Here is a 24057-nt window from a genome sequence, read left to right on the forward strand (position 1 = left end):
ACATAACCTCCCCACCTTCTCCTATGAAACCCTTTCCTGGTTGGGGGCTGATGAGCATGTGGGTTGGTATCAGCAAAACAGGGGGATTAGCATAAAATAAGATAGGTATTAATGACATAACTAATTTCTGATCATTCAGCAATTGTTCCTGAAGACTTGTTGAAAGGTGAAATCAGGCTCTCCTATATTTAGGCTTTGGCCCAGTGCACAAGACAAGTGACCCGGATGAATTCTTAAAAATTCTGGACAGTCTACAGGCTTTGGGAGGGGGAGATGAGCCAGAGATGTGTTTATCAGCTCTGCAGGTATGTAATTGTTCTTCTTTTTAACCCATCTCTGCTTTGTTCAGCTCTTGCTTCATAGCACGGGTCATCACTGTTTAAAAGGAAACTATGCCCAGCTCCATCCCCCCTTATCTTTCCCCTCTTTCCCCTTTCTTCCTTTCTCTCTCTCTCCCTATTCTCGGCTTTTCTTTATGATGTGTTAAATGTTTAAGTTTCTCATTGAGGCACCTTTTTGCCAAATGATTAATTATATCCTGACATTGTGTACCCTTATACAGTATCTCACAAAAGTGAGTACACCCATCACATTTTTGTAAATATTTTATTATATCTTTTCACGTGACAACACTGAAGAAATGAAACTTTGTTACAATGTAAAGAAGTGATTGTACAGCTTATATAACAGTGTAATTTTGCTGTCCCCTCAAAATAACTCAACACACAGCCATTAATGTTTAAACCACTGGCAACAAAAGTGAGTACACCCCGAAATGAAAATGTCCAAATTGGGCCCAAAGTGTGAATATTTTGTGTGGCCACTATTATTTTCCAGCACCGCCTTAACCCTCTTGAGCATGGAGTTCACCAGAGCTTCACAGGTTGCCACTGGAGTTCTCTTCCACTCCTCCATGACGACCTCACAGAGCTGGGGGATGTTAGAGACCTTGCACTCCTCCACCTTCCATTTTTAGGATGCCCCACAGATGCCCAATAGGATTTAGGTCTGGAGACATGCATCCCCAGTTCATCACCTTTATCCTTAGCTTCTTTAGCAAGGCAGTTGTTGTCTTGGAGGTGTGGTTGGGGTTGTTATCATGTTGGAGTACTGCACTGAGGCCCAGTCCCTGAAGGGAGGGGATCATACTCTGCTTCAGTATGTCACAGTACATGATAGTATTTCTTAAAGACAACCTCTGGATAGGACGCTTAGGACATGCACTCAGTCTCTTTGGTCGACCATGGCGAGGCCTGTTCTGAGTGAAACCTGCCCTGTTAAACCGCTGTATGGTCTTGGCCACCGTGCTGCAGATCAGTTTTAGGGTATTTGCAATCTTCTTATAGCCTAGGCCATCTTTATGTAGAGCAACAATTCTTTTTTTCAGATCCTCTGAGAGTTCTTCCATGAGGTGCCATGTTGAAACTTCCAGTGACCAGTATGAAAGAGTGAGAGTGATAGCACCAAATTTAACACACCCGCTCCCCATTTACACCTGAGACCTTGTAACACTAAGGAGTCACTAAGGGAGGGAAAATGGCTAATTGGGCCCAATTTAGTCATTTTAACTTGGGGGTGTACTCACTTTTGTTGCCAGCGGTTTAGACATTAATGGCTGTGTGTTGAGTTATTTTGAGGGGACAGCAAATTGACACTGTTATACAAGCTGTACACTCACTTCTTTACATTGTTGCAAAAGAGTCATTTCCTCAGTGTTGTCACATAAAAAGACATAATAAAATATGTACAAAAAATGTGAGGGGTGTACTCACATTTGTGACAAACTGTATAGGGAATCATCGGGGCTCTCACATTCTTTTACCTCTACATACTGTTGTTGCCAAATACCTAATTGTTTTTACATACCTACACATTCCTGTGCTGTAGATCCAATTGTTTCATTGTCTTCATGAAAATGTTAATTAAAATACACAATATTGAAGAAGGGGGGAAATTTCTTTTGAGCACATATACTGAAGTAGGTTCTGCCACCGTCCCTATATATATATTGTATTGGGGGTTGTTGGTGCCTCAAACCAAATAGGATGGGACTTTATGGGCAAGTGAAGGGTTATATAATGTGTAACTCAAGAGGAATAATAATAGATAATGAAGAAATAATCTAATTGATTGTGAAAATAAAAACTAGTATTTAATTATAAATACCAATAGGTTATACAACAAGCATTAGTGACAATGGTGTTTGGGACAGAGGCCCAAGTGTGAAGAAAAGATAGATGATTCAACAGAATCAGTGACAATGGTGTATCTGGTGACTTTGAACATGGATTCTTTCTGTTTTCCCTTGAATGTTGAAATGGGAAATAATCCCAGAAACAAATCCAAAATTTTGCTGACGCGTTTCGGCTCTCTCATGGGCCTTTCTCAAAGCGTTCAGTCACTCAGTCTGTGGTCAATGAGAATAAATGTAAATTATAATATGTAAGGATAATTAAACAAATCCTTGACATAAATCAAGTACATTTTGTTGAAATTGTTATATTTACATACATGGGTGTAGCCATTATTTCTGCGCAGAAGCCCCTGTATCCGTTCACAGTCACAGTGGGAATCGTGTACTGCAGGGCCTAGGATTATAGTTGTATGGTTTCTTACAATATGGTTCAGACAGATCATTGAGGTATTGTGTGGTATAAAATATATATATATATGTTCCTCCACTTACAGTTGAATGCACTGGTAGGAGGGGCTTGTCTCCGGGGTCCTGGGGATAGATTCCCCTCTTTTCACCGGGCTCTGATCTAGAGTATAGTAAATAATTGGTTTGTAGATGGGATTGTAGGGATAATATAAGACGTGACTGCAATAGATATCCCAGAGTAGGTGCATATATCTCATGGGTGCTTGAACTTGAGAATGGTGGTGTAGTACATAGAGATAAGGTGACTTTTATTGTACTTAGGTGCCAAGTTTATATCAAGTAAATCATGGAGAGGGCTTTGCAGTCCGTTTGCACTTACATTTTAGATGGGATGGATAGAGTTGTCCTTTAAGCCGGCGCAGTATTTGGAGGTCCGTCCTCTCCTCTCTGTTGGAGAGGAGTGAGGATTACCTTACGTTCCCCGGCCTTATGAAGCCCTCCGCGCATGCGCATTGCGCACTACACGTAGGCGGGCTCCATAGCGGCGTGACGTGGGCACCAACATCTGCGCCTGCGTTAACTGGGATGCGCGCGCAGGCTAGCAACCCCGTTGCTGGGGACGCCGCTCTGGCTGCCAACACGGGAGGAGGAGCCATCTTCTCCCCGAAGGGATTGGTAGGTCCTGATAATCCCCTACAACCGTAGGGGTTACCGTGCCGGGTGTGATTGTGCGGTATATCTGGGCCGGTCAGCAGAATTGTGGCACATACCCCTGTATTTACAATGCATATATATCCAGCATCTGAAGCCTTACTGGTTATGTTACGGTATATGAATACATCACGTAAATCAATTCAAACAAAATTAGAAATGTAAAAAGAAATGAGATGAAAATAGAATGTTTAAAAATTAACAGCAGTAACACACAGCTCCACCATGGGTAGCCGTGGGTCAGGAAGGGACAGTCCTAATTGCTGGGCAATACTGCAGATCGCTCCAGGGCCATGTCAGCATGGAATCGGGTTCCTGGACACTAGAGTGGGAATAAAACAATATTGTCCAATATGCAATTCTCAACCCTGAATGGGAGGAGGGGTGGGGGGGGTTTTTTGGGGGGGTTTATATTTGGGGGGAAAAAGACGGGGAGCCTAGTGTATATATAGGATCATGGGAGAGATACATTGCTATCCCCGTGATGGAGACATTGGGATGGATGGATGGTTTATTAGTCCGTCTTGCCCGAAGCAAAACCTTCAAGAAACGGGCGGAAACTTTCATTCTCGTTCAGGCCAGGGGATTTTGTGGCATGGAGGCGTCTGATCCACCTCATTTCCATCTGAAGTAGTCTTTTATTCCAATCCCCCCCGCGATGTGGTATATGAATTCTTTCAAGTGCCATAAATTTCACTTTGGGCATCCTATTTTTGTGGTCGTGGGCAACATGCCTCCCGAGGGGTACATAGAAGTTACACAATTGCATGCTGTTGATGTGTTGGTTTACTCGTTTGCCAAATTCTTGTTTTGTCTTTCCTACGTAGTAGGACCCACATTGGCACCGCATAAGGTAGACGACTCCTCTCGTTCTGCAGTTTGTAAAGTGTCGGGGTTTAAAAGACTCTCCATTAGGGAGTATAGTATTGATGCATTTTTGTATAACGCTGCATTGTCCACAATTTCCGCATGGAAATGTGCCCATTTGTTTACAGGGGTCCTTTCTAGTTTCCTTGAACTCACTATGCGTGAGTGCTTGCTTCATTGACCCTGCTTTACGGAATGTTATTTGTGGAATCTCTGGTATAAATGGTTTTACCACGGGGTCTTCTTTTAAGATCAACCAATGTTTAGAGATAATTTTCCTTATTTTTTGATGGTCATTTGTAAACCTCATTATGATCCGGGTTTTATTTTCCTGTTCCTTAGGTTTTTGTATGTTTTTATTTTTGAACAGAATGTTGTGTCTTTCTTGCTTCTTAACTCTGTTGAAAGTTTTTCTTAACGTCGTCTTTGTGTAACCCCTTGTTAGTAGCCTTGCGGTGAGGATGTTTGCCTCTCTTTGGAAGTCTTGTTCAGTAGTGCAGTTTCTTTTAAGCCTAAGAAACTGGCTATATGGAATTGCGTTTTTCAGTGGGGTCGGGTGGAAGCTTGACGCATGCAGTATGGAATTGCCTGCTGTCTCCTTCCTGTATAAAGTTGTCTTAAGGAGTCCATCTTCACCTTTGATAATCCAAGTGTCCAAAAAGGTAATTTTTTCTTTATCGTAGTTGAGGGTAAAGAACATATTATACTCATTGTTGTTCATGGCTTGCAGGCATTCGTGGATCATACTTTCTGGTCCTGTCCATATAATGAGTATATCATCTATGAACCTTTGCCATAGGATGATATTATTGGCAAAGGCGCTGTTTTCTTCTTTGGCCAGGAAGTCCTGTTCCCAGGCCCCAAGGTATATATTAGCGTAAGAGGGGGCACAACTTGTGCCCATTGCCACCCCACATATCTGCAAGTAGTAGGTACCATTGAAAACAAAGAAGTTGTTGTTTAGGATGTAATCCAGCATCATAACTGTAAAGTCATTGAACTTTCTATCATGTCCACTTTGTTCCTCCAGAGTTTTTTTAATCACTTCCATTCCCTTTTTGTGCGGGATGTTGTTATATAAAGCTTCTACGTCAATCGTGATGAGAAACGCTTCATTAGGTATGGTAATACCGTCGATAATCTGAAGGAGGTGTACCGTGTCTCTTGTATATGAGGGTAATTTAGTTGCGTGGGGCCTTAAGTAGGCATCAATGACTTTACTGGTGTTTTCGGTGAGACTGCCATTGCCCGATATTATGGGTCTACCTGGCGGGTTGTTCCTATCCTTATGGATTTTTGGTAATGCATAGAACGTCGGGGTTCTTGCATGTTTGGTCCTCATGAATTGCCACAATGTTTGTGAAATCATCCCTTGGTTTAATGCTCCATCGATTTTTTTATAGAAGTCCTCTTTATATGATTCTACCATAATGGGTAGTATTTTCTTATAACATCGTGTGTTGTCCAAAATATTCTGGCACATATCTTTATAATCGTCGTTGTCCATGAGCACAATGTTCCCCCCCTTATCCGAGGGTTTGATTGTGATTAATTCATTTCTTTCTAGTTCTTTAAGTGCCGCCTTTTGTTTCACGGTAAGATTTTGTCTGGTATTATCTCCTTTTAGTTTTTCCAGCTCTCTAGTTGTTTCCCTCACAAAGAGGGCTATTGCCGGGTTTTCATTTAGAGATGGAAAAATGTGTGATTTTTTCTTGAAGGTCGGGCGTTGTGCTCCTGGTGTTTCTTCTACTTCATCGTCTTCACTTTCAGCGGGTGTAATACACAATATTGTCAAAAGTATTGGGGCACCTGCTTTTACACGCATATGAACTTTAATGGCATCCCAGTCTTAGTCCGTAGGGTTCAATATTGAGTTGGCCCACCCTTTGCAGCTATAACAGCTTCAATTCTTCTGGGAAGGCTGTCCACAAGGTTTAGGAGTGTGTCTGAGGGATTGTTTGACCATTTTTCCAGAAGCGCATTTGTGACGTCATGCACTGATTTTGGGAAGAAGGCCTGGCTGGCAGTCTGTGCTCTAATTCATCCCAAAGGTGTTGAGGCCAGGACTCTCTTTAACCACTTTACCACCGGAGGATTTTGCTGTCTTACGTCCAGGCCACTTTTTGCGATTCGGCGCTGTGCGACTTTAACTGACAATTGCGCGAACGTGCGACGCCGTACCCAAACAAAATTTACGTCTTTTTTTCCCCCACAAACAGAGCTTTATTTTGGTGGTATTTGATCACCTGTGCGATTTTAACTTTTTGTGCTATGAACAAAAAAAGAGCGTTTATTTTGAAAAAATAACAATATTTTTAACATTTTTTATATATGAAATTCCCCCCCCAAAAAATGTAAAAATCAAATTTTTTTTAAGTTTTTTGCCAATTTGTTTTCTGCTACCTATGTTTGGTAAAAAAAAATCACAATAAGCGTATTTTGATTGGTTTGCTCAAAAGTTATTGCGTTTACTAACTACGGGAAAGATTTCTGTCATTTTTGGTGTTTTTGTTTTTAACGCGTAATGGCGGGGATCTGCAATTTTTTTTGCAGGACTGCGACATTGCGGCGGACAGATCGGACCCTTGACTGACATTTTTGACACTTTTGGGGGTACCAGTGACATTACTGCAGTAATCAGTGCTATATATATGCACTGTTACTGTAAAAATGACACTGGCAGGGAAGGGGTTAATTTTATTGGAGAGGGAGGGGTTAATGTATGCCTGGTGCTTACTAACGTGTGGGGGGGGGGGGAGGTGACTGAGTGAGTCAGGGACAGATCGGATGTTCAGCTATGCTGAACCATGCTATCTGTCCCTGCCTGTCACTTAGGAGATCCGCCCGCTCTGTTTACACAGGCGGGCGGATCTCCAAACTAGATTCCCAGACGATAGGGGAAGAGCAGCGGCAATCGCCGCCGCTCCTCCCCTGGCCCGACTCCCGCTGTGACTGAACACTGTGGCAGCGAGCCTCCGGCGGCGCGCGCGCGCCGCCCACAACGGTCTACGTAGGTCTACGTCGCTGGACGATAACGAGCCACATTGCTGCAGTAGCAGCAATGTGAGCGGAGTTAAAGTGGTTAAACAAGCCAAGTTCCTCCACCCCAAACTCCCTCATCCATGTCTTTATGGACCTTGCTTTGTGCACTGGTGTACAATCATGTTGCAACAGGAAGAGGCCATCCCCAAACTGTTCCTACATAGTTGGGAGCATGCAATTGTACAAAATGTCTTGGTATGCTGATGCCTTAGGAGCTCCCTTCACTGGAACTAAGGGGCCAAGCCCAACCCCTGAAAAACAACCCCCCACCATAATCCCCCCTCCACCAAATGATTTGGACCAGTGCGAAAATCAAGGTCCATAAATACAATGAATTATTGAGTTTGGGGTGGGGGAACTTGACTGGCCTGCACAGACTCCTGACCTCAACCCGATAGAACACCTTTGGGATGAATTAGAGCAGAGACTTTGAGCCCTGGCCTTCTCATCCAACATCAGTGGCTGATCTCAGAAATGTGCTTCTGGAAGAATGGTCAAACATTCCTATAGACATACTCCTAAACCTTGTGGACAGCCTTCCCAGAAAAGTTGAAGCTGTTATAGCTGTAAAGGATGGGACAACTCAATATTGAACCCTACGGACTAAGACTGGGATGCCATTAAAGTTCATGTGTTAAGGCAGGCTTCCCAATACTTTTGCGAATATAGTGTATATTCAACCTAAAAGGAAACTATAATGGTTGACTAATGAATAAATGAAATTTGATATATATATGATAAAACACATATGTCACAAATCACAGTAGCGCAAGGATGGTGAGAACCCCTCACCACCAAACAGATGTTCACAAGTTTCTAAAAGGCTAAGACCCACATATAACATTAAACTCATATGAAGTGACCCTGTAATAACAGTCCTCAGACAAATAGTCCATAAAGTCCATGAACCAAAAATAAACATAAGTTGTAAACATAAATAGTAGTATCCAAGGAGCATAAGTGATCGTGATTTTAGGGGGGTCACCCTACTCTCCACCACCACAGTGCCCTGAAAATAGCTGCATGGGACACTCACCAAATGGCCATGCCTCACCACTCTCGTGGATCAGGCTAAAAGGGCATAAACTCCAGGAAACACTGCTCCACCGGTTCAGACTGTGTAGCTCCCGTACATGTGAAAAGAAATTCTCCACTAGTGTGATACCATTTCAACTCACTTTATTCAACATAATCCCACACAATACACTCACTTGTTACAAGATGGTTATTGCATAAATACTCCAACAGCCAGCAGGAGAGATGGATACCCTTCGGACGCTTAAACTGGTTCAACACCAAATGGAAGGTGCCTCCGGATACTTAAGCTCCTCCGCTGTGTCATTAACTATGGACCCCGTACGGTCATGCCCGATGCGTTTCGTCATATCCGACTTCAACTGCGGGCGCGACCACACGCCACTGCATACCATTTTATAGTGGTGTGTCCCTGCCCCTTGCAAATCAGATAGTGGCTGAAAGCTCACTCGAAACAACAGCTGACCGGTCCTTTTGGCACTGACAGTATGAGTGAACCCATACCGTCCAACTGCGCATTTAACCTTTCCTTTGCCGGTGTCAGACGGATCTTAATACCGAAGCACCATTATACTGCAGCTAGAACCTCAGTTTTTTGCTAATATCCCGCATAAATATATATTGTGGAATACTATAGAGCATGTCAATATATTATCAACATACTCCACCACTAACTACTGCCAGTATCCAAAATTAAATTAAATTATTCAATTAGCCTGTGGCGACACAATCTGATGAAATTAATTCCACAGATCTTCCAAATAAACTACTGCCCCTGCAAATATTGTAGGGACAAAAAGCTGCATACACAAATGAATCCAGTCATTAGACCAAAATATATAAATATATTCGGCTGCTCATACATGCTTCAGGACCTGGTCAGAGTGTGCAAATAATCTCAATTATTAAAAAAGTGTATAAAACATAAAATAATCATGAAACTAAGAACTATCCTCTCCATATTAAATAAATAGGATAGCATACATACATAAATCATGACATAAATAAAGAACTACAATCTCAATAATTAATAATAAAATTGATATGAAAATAAATGCATCAACTAAAATATATACATTTTATAAAATGTATATATATAAATGTATAAAATATAGAAAAATAGCGCATGCCCTAAAGTGCAAATACCAGAAAAGAACTACGCAAAAAAGCGTAAGACCTGACTGGAGCCAACTAGGGCTTTTATACAGTACTATGAATCACTAATGAAGCAGTTCCAATCTAATTCGATATTGAGGCCTACTGGATCAAGAGACTGGGTCAGAAAGATCCATTTTGTCTCACATTTAGACAATTCTCTGACCCAGTTAGCGCCACTCCAAGACGGAGACACCCGCTCCACTCCCCAATAATGGTTGACACTACTTTTTTTTTTTTGTCAAACTTATACTTTTTAAAAGCATTTTATTAATGACAAAGGATGCCCAGAATAGTATTGGTATAGAGAGAGCAGCAGTAGTTGCCTTTTTTCAGGTGTGGGAACAGAGGAGATGTCACGGCTTTAACTCAGTTATTTATATATTTCAGCTTGAGCTAAAGAGCTCTGTACACAATGAAACTTCTACCACAAAGGAGTCAAAGAAAAATTAGAGAGAAGTGATGAGAAGAAGACTAAAGCTTTACCTGTTTTCTGCATATAAAAATACACAAGTACATTAACATTCTAGTACACAATCTATAGTATGCAATGCTTTCAATTTACCCGATTAAAAAGAAAGCAAGAAAAATATTTTTGCAGTTTTTTTCATTAGTTTTGACTCTAATAAAACACTATATATATATATATATATATATATATATATATACTGTATATACAGTATATGTCACAGAGATGAGGTCCCAAGGGAATAGGGTTGAAGGAGGCTGGACAATCTGCAATGTATTACTGTGCAGCACAGGCCCCCACAGATCTGTCTCTGCCTTATCCAGATACAATAATGTCAATACACTGGCAAACAACCCTACTGTACAGGCACAAAAATCAAACATTTGGCCATTCCCCCAACATTTGTATTGTGTAAATGTTCTGTATGTTCTGGATTAAATCTTCCCTGACTAGATAATATGAGATTTGTACTGTGACGTTAAAAATGGTTTTGTACTGTGACGTTAAAAATGGCTTTGAAAATAGGTGAACAATATATACCTACATATACTGTATATACTATATTTCCTTTATTCTTCTCAGCTAGCCCTTATCAACACTCCTCCCTACTCTGAGATCTTTGTCTTCACGGACGCTTCCTCTAAGGATGCACATCTCAGAAGCTCAGTGGAGGCTTTGATACAAGAAAAGAAGATCAAGGTGAGTTTAAGGGGATTAATCCAATGTTGTAAATTGCTTTCAGTTTTACTAAGAATTTTTTTTTTTGTAGTGTGTCTTAAAATCACTGATTGTCTTTTCCTGGGAGCACAATCCAGACAAAGTATACAACCAGACCTATGTAAAAACAAAGGACTTTAAATGTGCTGCCAGGAAAACATAAGAAGCACTATATGAACCCAAAGTATAAATAAAAGATAATTTTATTAAAAAAAAAAAAAAAAAAAGGAATAAAAAAAAAATCTCATGAAAGAGAGCTTATGACCATAAAACACATGTAAAACGATCAACAGACCTTATACAGCTACAAATATTGAGTGCCCACTAGATTGTTTGCGTTATTATGGATTCACTGCTTCTTCAAGAGTAAAACATATAGCAGGTCAGTCTAATGTTTACAGTTTTTATTTCATCTACAAAAGTGACAACATTGTAATCATGTATACAAATAAGTTAAAGTGTTACTAAACCCACAACAGTAAAATCTGTATATAATCAGTGTGTATATGCAACAAAGCATGCTTGTTATACTCACTGTGGAACCTAAGGGGTTAATTCCTTGCATTGTGTAAAAAGGCTGTTTGATCCTATCTACTCTGATTCTCCTCTTCTTCCACAGTCCCCAAACCATCTCCTGATAGAACAGAACCTTGTGGGCAAGCTGCACATGCTCAGTTTGGTGTGTATTGCTAGAGAGTTTTTTTTTTTTTCTTGAGAAAGTGCATGTGATCAGCATAGGGCCAATCAGCACTATCCAGACAGAGGGTCAGGGGTCCTGCAGCCTAATAGGACAATCAGGGGAGAATGAAGACTCCTCCTACAAGCTTTAACCAATCACTGATAGAAGTCACAAGACTGTTATATACTGCTGATGAGAAAAGGTATTTAGCATTTTATATTTACTAAAACTATTGCCTTTCCATGTTCTGTGTACTGTGGGAGACCAGATATAGTAAATGCGGGGTCCTGGGTTTAGTAACACTTTTAACATACATATCAATACTATAATCAGACTCAGAAATATGAATCTTGCTTACAAAAAAATTGTATATTAAATTATCAAAAGTATTTGGTGCCAAATATCTGTCAGGTACAGCTCCGATGTAGCCTCAGTTCAATACACATAGATTATTATAAATAAGCAGTGCAAAGCTCCAGTGATTATGTTCAATTTCCAGTAGTTCATAAGCAATTCATCACTTTGGATTTGACTTTATCTTTTACCCATTTGGAGCAGTCAGAATCACAACAGAAGAATTCTGATTGTTGGTTTTGGCCCTTTGCAGTTGGCTTTTTGTCAACCTTTTGAAGATGTAGTTTATGAACTTGTAATTCAGAGGTGAACATTGTAATTTGACAAAGCTGGAATTTTCTTCACGTCTTTGTAGGTATCTTTCCTGATCACAGAAGACCCATCTCGGACTACTGTGAAGAGAAGCAAGAGGGAAGTGTTGAGCCCGGATAGATTTAACCTCTATACTGACCTTGCTTCTACTTCTGGGGGCCAGGTTGTCTTTACAACGAACAGCGACATAGGAAAGGCTTCGGAGATCATCACAGATTCAGCCCACTTTGATGTGGTGAGGGAAGGTTTTTGTGGGTTAGTAAGGGTGTGGCTAATGCATTTTGAAGTCATGTATTCTTCAGCTTTGTTTGAAGTCTAACTTACCTAACCACTTCATCTATCCTACTTTATACTCCTCCAGGGCAGTTTTTACATTTCCACTATGGGCCTGTTGATTCGGCAATAGCTTTGTCATTTCTTAAAGAGGAGATCCGCCCCCCAGGAAAAAAATAAAAGTCAGCAGCTACAAATACTGTAGCTGCTGACTTTTATTTTTTTTTCAAATATTTCTTTATTGAAAATTTGAGATCACTATACAATCAACAGTATTTGGTTCATTGAGAATCAATCAAATGTTACACAAAAGGATTGATACATTTGATCATTATGTACATCAAAATATCTCGATATATCCACAGACAGATTTTTATACTACTCTTTTATCCTTCATATTCACTCTATCCTCTTCTTTGTTTAAGATTTTCACAAAATCTCTCATACTGAATTTTAGCATCCCATTTTATATTTTTCTATAAAATCAACCATGCCCACAATTAAATCACCCTCCCACAAAAAAAAAAAAAAAAAGAAAACCACATACAGTGACCGACGGTGGAGGGCCATAACTACTTTAACTTCCCCATCACAACCTTATCCACCTACCAGAAGTAATTTCCCCTTTTCTGAGGTTATAAAAACATTCCAACTATTCCATATTTTTTTATATTGATCTTGCTTATGTTGTGAAGAAGATATCAAATCTTCCATCTTAATAATATTCTCTACCTTCCGTATCCAATCTGATATTAAGGGCACTTGCGTTTTCTTCCAGTATAGCTGCTGACTTTTTAAATATTAGAACCTACCTGTCCAGGGTTCCCGTGATGTCGGCACCTGAAGCTGATTTTTGTATCGGCTCTTGGGTGCTGCCGCCACCATTCAAGGTAAGGGAACCTGGCAGTGAAGCCTATCGGCTTCACAGCTGGTTCCCTACTGTGCAAGCGCAAAGCGCGCTGCGCTTTCTAATTGGCCCAGCGGCGGAGGAAGAAGGAAGGGGACCGAAACTTCCAAGAGACGGTGCCACAGCACTGTCTCCAGGAAGTAAGGAAGGGTACCAGTCAAAAACAGGTACCCGTTCCCCCTCCGCCCTAAAAGGTGCCAAATGTGGCACCGGAAGGGGGGGGGGGGAGGAAGCTGATGAGCGGAAGTTCCACTTTTGGGTTCCACTTTAAGATAACATAGTATACATACACATAACATATAGTATCATACACATTGATATTTGGGGACAAACTACAATTTCTTTTGAAATTTTTGCAATGTTTTGAAAAATATATATATATTTTTTTATCTTTTTTTGACTGCTGTTGCTGTTTAATCACATTGGTATCTTTCCAATCCTGTAGGTCACGCTCTTATATAAGCAAAGCTCTGAAAAAGGTGCACCTAGAAACACATTTCTGGTGGATGAATTCATGTACAATGTCACCCTATTTATAAATGGAGATGTCAAAAGGTTTCAGATTTTTGACCCTAAAGGTAACAAGGAGTTAGTAAACAACTATATGAAAAAACTAACGAAAAACAGGGGGGAAAGCTGCTATCCTGATTTGATATAAAAATCAAAAACTGTCTAAAAATAAAAAATAGACAGCGCTGACCCTTTTAAGCATCTTAATTAGTGCTCACAACTGCAATGTGTGCAATGTCATATTAAAACATTCAGAAAGAATTTATATAACCTGCCCTGTACAATCCCAATCTGAATAATTACTAAACAATCACAAACCCATACAAAATTCATCAAGTACAATATGTGCATAGAATATTATTAAAAATTATGAAGAACAATATACAGTGCCTTACCATGCATTATGTTAACATACAGTATCTCACAAAAGTGAGTATACCCCCCATATTTTTTTAAATATTTTATTATATCTTTTTATGTGACAACACTGAAGAAATTAAACTTTGCTACAATGTAAAGTAGTGAGTGTACAGCTTGTATAACAGTGTAAATTTGCTGTCCCCTCAAAATAACTCAACACACAGCCATTAATGTCTAAACTGCTGGCAACAAAAATGAGTACACCCCTGAGTGAAAATGTCTAAACTGGGCCCAAAGTGTCAATATTTTGTGGGGCCACCATTATTTTCCAGCACTGCCTTAACCCTCTTGGGCATGGAGTTCACCAGAGTGTTACAGGCTGCCACTGGAGTCCTCTTCCACGCCTCCATGACGACAAAATGGAGCTGGTGGATGTCAGAGATGTTGCACTCCTCCACCTTCTGTTTGAGAAAGCCCCACAGATGCTCAATAGGGCTTAGGTTGGGAGACATGCTTGGCCAATCCCTCACTTTTACACTCAGCTTCTTTAGCAAGGCAGTGGTCATCTAGGAGGTGTGTTTGGGGTCGGTATCATGTTGGAATACTGCCTTGTGGCCCAGTAGGTTTATCTTGGTCTCATCAGACCACAGGGCATGGTTCCAGTAATCCATGTCCTTAGTCTGCTTGACTTCTGCAAACTGTTTGAGGGCTTTTTTTGTGCATCATCTTTAAAAGAGCTTCGAGGGGTTATGAGGATGGGTAAGCGAGAAATAGATAGGGGATGGGGGAGCCTAGATCGGAGCTGAATTGAGACTGACCACTCTAAGAAGTAGAGGAGCACGGTCAAGCTGGTGTACAAGGACCGAGTTCCAACTCATGGGGAGAGAGTAGGTAGGCAGGTAAAAACAAAATGGTAGAACCTGCACTTGCTCTGAAGGTCAGAAGTGGGCCACAATCCCAAACAAAAAGGGTTATAGGTTGTGGGAGGGATAAGTATGGGGAGGGGGGGTGGAAATTGTGGGAGGGAAGGTGGGAGGATGGGGGAGGGAGGTAATCTCCCAATAAAAACACCAGAAACAACCCTAGGGGTCCTTCAAGCCATATTTCCCACCCTCTGTGTTGATCGGCCCTCTCCATCTCCAGAGATCCCCTCAGAATTAAGAGTTTAAAACTAAAGAAAGATGAGAGGTGGGGAGGGAGAGGGGTAGATAGAGAAGCAATACATTTTTAACTTATAACATCCGAGGGTTGAATTTACCCAATAAATGAAATAAAATATTAAATGAAATTAAACAATATTCAGCTGGGATAGTTTCACTCCAGGAGACACATTTTTCCCAGGATTCAAATATAAAATTATACTCAAGCTTGGTACTATGGGGATTTAACAGCAAAAAGAGCATTGAGAGTAGCTATAGGAATGGCTCAGGATATTCAGTTCACTCTAAATTCGAGGATGGTGGACCCAGAGGGTAGGTTCTTGCTCCTCAAAGGAAAATTATATAATATAGGTTGTACATTGGCAAACATTTACTGTCTCAATAAAAATCCAACAGGGTACTTAGAAGAAATTATGGGGAAATTATTGGACTTCAAACCAGGCTATGTGATCATGGCAGGCGATTTTAATTTCTGTATAAACCCAAATATGGACTGTACGTCACATGCACGGGGGATGAAAAACCAACAAATATATAGAATCAAAAAGCAATTATATCAGAATCTAATGATAGACAAATGGAAGGTGCAACACCCGAAAACATTAAACTACACATTTTATTCCTCCGTGCATGGGATATACTCAAGAATCTATTACATTGTGGTGGAACACAGATTATTGGAATTTGTAGTAAAAACTAATATTGACATATCAACAATAACAGATCATGCCCCTGTAATAATGAAGATGAGGATACCGGGAGCTCAAAAAAAGATGAATGTATGGAATAAATGAGGATTTGTTACAAGACAAAGCAGTGGAAGAGAGGGTAATAAAAAACTGGAACAATATTTTGAACTAAATTAAACCCGCAAAGTACCGGAGGCTACACTATGGGAGGCATATAAAGCTTATATCAGGGGCATCCTGATAGCCATATGAGCGAAAAAAAAAAAAAAGTAAAGAACTAAGAATAGGGACATGCTAATAAAAGAAATGCAAGAATTAGAATTAAAAGATAAACAAAAGGTAAATAAAGAGGTCCAACATTCCCTAGTGGTAAAAAGAGATATTTTAAATAAGTTAATGGACCAAGATACTAGACGGGTCCTTAATAGAATTGCCAAAGAAAGGTACCAGTGGGGAATAAATCAGGAAAAGTATTAGCAAGAATGTTAAGAAAGAAAAAAATCAACAAACTATATAGAGAAAATAAAAGATAAAGGACGGGAGATGGTGTTTACAACCCCAGAAATTTCCAATGTTTTTCAAAAGTACTATAGCGCATTATACTCTATAAAACAAATGAGAACACAAGAAATAGAATTAAAAATAATTGAAAAGATAGAAGAATGTTTAAAAGAAGCTAGTCTACCTAAAATATCAGAGGAAAAACTAGAGGCGTTGGAGAGACCCATTACAGAAGAGGAGATTATTATTGCGCTAAAAGAAACAGCATCAGGGAAGAATCCAGGCCCGGAAGGGTTCAAAATCTTCTATTTTAAAAATTTTAAAGAACAGCTAACAACAAAAATGCGTGCATATAAGAATGGGTTGGGAATAAACTATGAGATGAGAAGGGAAGAATTATTAGCATTTATTACTATTATTTCTAAAGAGGGAAAAGACGCCACCCTTTGCTCGAGTTACAGACCAATAGCGTTATTAAATGCACATACCAAGTTATCCGCTAAAATACTGGCAACACAGATGAAAGATCTAGTAGTAGATTGGGAACAACCAGACCAGATAGGGTTCATTCTGGGATAAGAGGAAAGGGACAATGGGGTAAGAACCCTTCTCTTGCTAAAGAAAATAAGTAGGTCCCCAACTCTACTCCTGTCAATAGATGCTGAAAAAGCATTTGACAGGGTAGATTGGGGATTTATGATGAATACATTAGAGGCACTAGGAATTGGCCTATCGATGATGAGATGGATTAAATTATTGTATAACCATCCAACTGTGACTGTAAAGATCAATGGCTCATCATCTACACCATTTGAAATGTTTAACGGGACAAGACAGGGATGTACCCTCTCACCCTTGTAATTTGTCCTGTCGTTGGAACCGGTATTAATAACAATCCAAAATTGTCTAGACATAAAAGGTATTAGGATTGGAAATGAGGAGCACAAGATAGCTGCACATGCAGATGATGTTTTGTTCTTCATCTCCAACCTGAGGATAACTTTGCCAAACTTAATGAAATTACTGAAAGAGTACGAAGAAATGTCAAATTTAAAAATTAATTTGGCAAAATTCAGAGATTCTGAATTTAGATGTAAGTAAACAAGAAGAACAAGAGTTAAAACGGGAGTTCTGATTCAAATGGAAGGAAACAGAATTAAAATATTTTGGAATAAAACTGACATCATCCTTGGAGAAAATATACCAAGCAAACTATATTCTATTTCACAATGAAATAAAAATTGTAATAAAAATTTTAACAAATAGACCTCTCTCATGGATGGGATGGGTGAATATGGTAAAAATGGTAATATTACCAAATATTACATATAAATTTCAAATGCTACCTATTCACTTGCCTCAGACATATTTTAAGACCCTAAAAACAATGATATTAAAATATATCTGGCAGAACAAAAAAAATTGGATTTTTGACTTACCGTAAAATTGATTTCTCTGATGGTCATTGACAGACCCAGCCCCTGATATTCATAACAATTGGGTTATACTGCCCCCTGCAGGAGTAGGACACGAGGCAGAAAATAATTCTGGCTACACCCATGGGCAGTCCCAAAGGGTATACTCCCTCTCTGCTATAGCCACTCAGTTTTGTTACAAGCAGTGTCAGGAGAATTATAACTCCACAGAGCGGTGGGGGCTGTGTCCATCAATGAACATCAGAGAAATGGATTTTACGATAAGTGATAATCCCATTTTTTTCTTTCGTTCATTGACGGACACAGCTCCTGATATTAACAACCATTGGGAGGTCCCAAAGCAGTGTTAAACATGAGGGGTGGGAACAACAAAAAAATTCCCAAGGCTAAACATTAGCCAACCAGGCAACAGGAGCTCAACCAAACAACTGGAGCCCACCTGAAAAAGACAATACACCCTCAAAGAGGATCAGGTCCCCCTAAACAGCAGCCTGCAAAACCTTGCGGCTAAAGGAAGCATCCACAGATGCCAACACATCCACTTTATAAAACTTTGTAAAAATGTGCACCGACAACCAGGTGGCAAACCTGCGTCACTGACGCCTGATGAAGGAAAGGCCCAGGAGGCACTAAGTGCCCTAGTAGAGTACTCCTTGACAGGGAATGGAGGAACCTGACCCCTGATGGAATAGTCCTTAACCACTGTCTGTCTGATCCATCTGGAAATGGCTGCAGAGGAAGTAGACAGCCCTTTTCAAGGTCCGTTCGTGAGCACAAATAGAGAGTCTGACTTCCTGAAAGACTCCATAGCTGCCAGGTTCACCCTAATTTCCCTGACCACATCCAAGACATGCAAGGCAATTTCCTTTGGATGTTTAGGCTGGGACACAGGGAAGGCAACACAATGTCTTCATTCAAATGAAAATCAGAGACAACCTTTGGAAGGAAAGACGGACAGGGGCAAAGAACCACCTTATCCCTGTAAATCACCAGATAAGGTGAACGACAGCATAATGCCGCCAGTTCCGATACCCTGCGGGAAGAGGTGATAGCCACCGAAAAGGCCACCTTCTGAGAAAGCCTAAGCAGGGGAATCTCCTAAATATTTTCAAAGGGAGGCTTCTGTAGGTCTGAAAGCACCAAATTGAGATCCCAAGGCAGCAACAGAGCCCGCACTGGAGGGACCAAATGTTGGACACCCTGAAGAAAGGTACGCACCAGGGAGTGTGTGGCCAAAGGTCATTGGAAGAAGACCGCCAAAGCCGACACCTGGCCCTTGATGGTACTCAAGGTCAACTTTTGTTCAACTCCCCCCATTGAAGGATGGTGATTGACATAAGCCACGGCCGTGGCATTGTCCGATTGAATGCGCACTGGACAACCCTGGAAACGATCCATCCAATGGTTTAGACACAGTCTGATCGTTCGGTGTTCCAAAACATTGATCGGTAGTCTGGACTCTTCCAGCATCCAGATCTCCTGAGCAGAATGCTTGCCGAGGATGCCTCCCCAGCTGGACAGGCTGGCATCTGTGGTGAACACTGTCCAGTACAAGGGGAGGAAGGATTTGCCCAGCCGAAGTGCCAGAGAACAAAGCCGCCATATCAGGGACTCCCTCGTTCCCCAACTTATTTCCAGAGACGGCGAAGTTATGTCCCATTTGCTCAGAATCTCCTTTTGCAGGGACCTCATATGGAACTGTGCAAATGCAACCCCCTCAAAGGTAGACACCATCAGGCCCAGCTCCCGCATGAAAGTCCGGAGGGATGACCATCTGTTGGACAGCAGGAGGCGAATTGCAGTCTGCAATTTCTGGAGTTTGTCCAGAGGAAGGAGCACTCTGGCTAAGGCTGAGTCCAGAGTTAGGCCCATATAGTCCAGCTTTGTGGAGGGAGCCAGAGCAGACTTCTGAAAATTCAGAATCCAGCTGAACTCCTGCAGAGTTCTTGTTTGTTTCATTACCAATCCATTGTGGTGGTGTATAGAGCCACAAAGATTATAATTGTGTAGATGTCCCGATATTTGTGGACCTGACTGTAGAAATCCCTAAAGACCCATGGGTCTTTTTATTTCATGGTACAGACAGCCCAATAAAATATTACAAAAATTCTATGATCCCCCATCTTGTTGAATGCAGTGAAAAGTTTAATCCTACTTTACTGGCAGAAAAAATAATGCCCTACAGTAAGAGAATGGATGAGAAAAGTTTAATACAGATATAAAATGGACTATCTCCTTTGTAGTGAAAGAGATGAGAGGGACGACCTAGTAGACAGTTGGTAGTGCTGGACTGAATATAAAAAATCAAAAGAATATGCGGAATTGATGAGAGTGTGAGTTCTGAGAGTGGGAGACTAGAGACTGAAGGATGAAGGAAGGGTTTGGAGACGTCCAAGAAAGGGAGTAAGGGGGGTGGGAGGATTTAGTTAAATGAAATGTCAGCTGATAAATAATTTTATTGATTTGTATGTGTATTTTTGAAAATAATAAAAAAAAAATATATATATATATATATATATATATATATATATATATAAAAAAGAATATTATTTAAAATAATGAAAAGTATTATAAATCTCAAATCAATATACACTAAAGTGACCTGTGCAATATATAACATACAAAAACAATAAATAAATCAGTGAACATAAATTTAAAAACAATTCATATGTGCCAAATTTTACAATAATAATTTGATCAATAAATTTGAAAAGTCCCAAATGCCACCAAAAGTGAAAAAAAAAAGTTTCAAGTGATTTCTTCAATCTGGATCTTCAGGTGTGTGCTCAAAAACACCCAGTGTAATCCACCACCACAAATACGAGATGGACTAAAAACATTCTTTACACATATTGTATTTGATGAATTTTTGTATAGGTTTGTGATTTTTTTATTAATGATTTGAAATGAGGTAGATTTCACAGGGCACTTTATATAGATTCTTTCTGAATGTTTTACGGCAGCTAATATGACAATACACACATTACACTTGTGAGCACTGACTGAGATGCATAAAAGGGTCGATGCTGTCCATTCTTTTATTGTTAGACTCTCCCATTATACATAAAGGGAAGGTATTATGGGCAGAATCACCATGTAAAAATTAAATTCTGGAGAAAAAAAAAAAAAAAACTGCAGCAGAGAGGGTAAGCTGTTGTCTTTTCACATACTTCTCAACTTTCTAAGATGAGAAAGAGGGACACTTTCTAGCACATAGTATGTAGGTAAAGAACACATCTATGCCACAATGCCAAATACGTGGACCATGAAACATTAATACACTACTTTTATATGCAGTATAACACATTTGTCAGTTAAAAAATTTTTTTTTACAGTTTTTATGAAGATCTTTACATCAGACCAAATGTGGGGAATAGATTAGGTTCAAAATGAGGGACAGTCTCTAAAATGTGGGGCAGTTGGAAGCTATCTTTTCATCAATTTCATAGCCAGGCTTCTCTTGTTCCTTCTAGGCCACAAACAAAATGGCCGTCAAGCATCTCATGGCAAATTTACTCGGGTGTTTCTGCAAGATCCTTTGAAAGTGGGTAACTGGAGCATTTATATGGAAACTACCGGGCCTCACAGCATACGTGTACAAGGTGAGGAGCCATCATTTATTAAAAACTAACAAAAAAGCGCATGAAAACATTGTGCTGGGGGGAGGTGCGGCCAGTGCACTGCATTGCAGTTTTTTCTTTTAACTTTAAAATATTCAGTATTTAAAAAAATATATAATATATAACATTTATAGAGACCTAATAATGTTGTACTTTGGACCTTGCTGACAGTTAAACATTTATTTTTCCTCTCCTGCCTTAAGGTCGCAGTTCCCTAGATTTTCTGTATTATTTTGGCACCCCTGTAAATGGGTCTCACCCTGGACTCTATCAACTCAACAACCAGCCGGTGACAGGTAGGTAATGTTACATGGACCTATATGAATTATGGCATTGTTTTTTGAGATGGGAACGAGAGGTACCTTCTAGCAAAAATATGTAGGCATAGGACACACACCCCTACCATGCACCCTTAAAGAAGAATTATACAAAAAAATAATTATTTAAACCCACGAGTGCTTTTTTTTAAGAGTGAATGAGAGACAGAGGGACTTTGTTCCAAATCAGGGACAGTCCCTCGAAATCAGGGACAATTAGGGTCTATGCATTGCCAGTTAAAGGTGCTGCAAAATTTTCAAATGAAACAGGAAATCAATTTTCTTTGTGCAAAACAGAGGCCAGTCCTTAAAATACTGCAAGCAATAATGTTAATATACTTCAGAAAGAATTAAAGGGCAACTATCATACAAAATGTATTCTGATAACTATATGAAATTAATACTTGTAATATTAATAATCCGTGAAATAATTCCTTTCTATTTTGCATGCATTGATTTAAAATTCTTTCCACATTTACAAGCAGACCAAGCTGTACAGCAAAAGTGGCTGGGACAAACTGTGTAAAATGATGGGTGTACTTATATGCAGTCACTCTGATTATTTGTGTAACAGTCACCAATTGTCATGGTATAAAACCCAAAACAGCCCATTTCGTTTTCTTTGAGGTATACACGTGGCAAGAACGTATGTCAGGTTTTTATTGCTGTCTGTGGACCTATTGTGGATATTGCACCTGACTTCTTATCCCTGTAAAAAAGGAAACAAGGGTTATGGTTGTCACTGGGACAAGAAGACACAAAGAGCAATGATAACCTGATAAAGCTTCTAAACCCTCCACATATTACTGATAAGTGTTTTGATGCAGTCTGTCTCTCTACTAGAGATATGCCATCACCTTCTCTCCAGACAGGAAGTGAGGAGAAATCTCCCAAATGGGAACACAGCATAATAAAAAAAAAAAACCTGAAAGAGGTTTTTTTTCTTCCCTTTCTAACCTGAAAAATAAACTTTGGTTGCATTTGGGCTTCTAATTTTTTAAACTGTTCTGCTCAAATAGACAAACACCATTCAAGTAAACTGCACCTTCTCTTTGCCACCCACAGGTGTCCCTGCAGTCCTGGTAGTTGATGTTATTGGCCTCCCAGAATCCGCCAACTTGAGCCATGTTAACCTAACCCCAGTGAATGGCAAGGCAAGAATGGTGGAATTGGAATCGACAAATGAGAAAGGGCTCCTGGTGGCGCAGGTTGGGGAGATGCCCGTTGGGGAATTTAGCCTTGCCGTCAGTGGTTCAGATGGCAAAGGACATAAGGTGAAACGTGAGGCTCCACAGCACCTAAGATCAGCAGAATGTTTGTTGGAGGTAAGTGTTCTGTTGTTAGAAAATGCCAGTAAACTTGTTTATATAACTTAATGTTATCATAGGTTTCAATGCCCATGGTTATGGAAAGCATTCAGGGAACATCTGAAGTCTGACAGACAAGTGTGAAATTGTATGAAACCAGCAGAGAAAGAGCAAAGCAACTGCTGTGTGTGACTTAAAGCTTGAAGTGCAGGTTTGCCTGGTTGTGTCCATGATGCATGTTTATACTATGGGAGGGCATCAGGAAGAAGGCCATTCTGGTATATATCTAGTTGTCTCGGCAACTACTGTCACTGGCACTGAAAATGTTGGAGAATCCAAAATTATGATCTATTATCAGGACAGGATTAGAGGTAAAATGTTGCAATGGTGACACCTGTTTTAGTGACAACTGTCTACATAGAGATTTCCTGTAGTTTAGAGACTTATTTGCTGTTGTGTTTACTAAGCATCAGGAAGTAACAGGATGCCTCCCCAATAGGACATAGATGACAAAAAAAGCTAATAAATTTCACATAGTTCTTTAAAGCTTTATGAAATAAACATATAAAATACAAAAAAATATATACATAATTAAAATAATTAATAATCTAAAAATAAAATAAATGTTATTAAGTAGCTATTTAAAATTTTTATTTTTGGCATACCTTATATTTCATAGTGGCCATTTTCACTAAGAGAAGATAAATCCATCCCTTGCTTCTTGAGAATCTGGGTCTCCCTCCTGGAGCATGTGACAGTGCACATCATCTGAAGAGTAAGGTACTGGTGATGCAGCCTTCTCAGAATTCATTAGGTGACATAACTAGTGCCTCACTCAAGCAGAAGGTGGAAAAACATTAATTTTAAGTAAAAGCAAAAATTTTTGCTTAACCAGTGAATGTAAGATTATTTCATATCAGCACACAGAGCTGCGTGTGGATGTGGTTGATTCTGTGGTTTTACCCTTGTGGTGGGGGGGGGGGGGGGGTAGTTTGCAAGGGTAGTTTGGAATTTGGTTTAGACCACAACCAATG

At 40.0% G+C, this 24057-nt stretch overlaps 1 protein-coding gene across 2 annotated transcripts in view; it reads left to right on the forward strand.

Annotated features, from left to right (window-relative positions):
- Window positions 1-24057, forward strand: part of VWA7 (von Willebrand factor A domain containing 7) — a 97000-nt gene that overhangs the window by 60856 nt on the left and 12087 nt on the right. For both annotated transcript variants that reach the window (XM_082263766.1, XM_082263767.1), the window contains exons 8-14: window positions 193-305; window positions 10464-10580; window positions 11987-12178; window positions 13569-13701; window positions 21253-21381; window positions 21603-21695; window positions 22782-23041. In XM_082263766.1, coding sequence (XP_082119892.1) covers window positions 193-305; window positions 10464-10580; window positions 11987-12178; window positions 13569-13701; window positions 21253-21381; window positions 21603-21695; window positions 22782-23041 — 1037 coding nt within the window. The remainder of the gene's footprint in view (window positions 1-192; window positions 306-10463; window positions 10581-11986; window positions 12179-13568; window positions 13702-21252; window positions 21382-21602; window positions 21696-22781; window positions 23042-24057) is intronic.

Source organism: Pelophylax lessonae (genome assembly GCF_965119305.1).
Source record: "Pelophylax lessonae genome assembly, chromosome: 7".
In the NCBI taxonomy this organism is placed as follows: domain Eukaryota; kingdom Metazoa; phylum Chordata; class Amphibia; order Anura; family Ranidae; genus Pelophylax; species Pelophylax lessonae.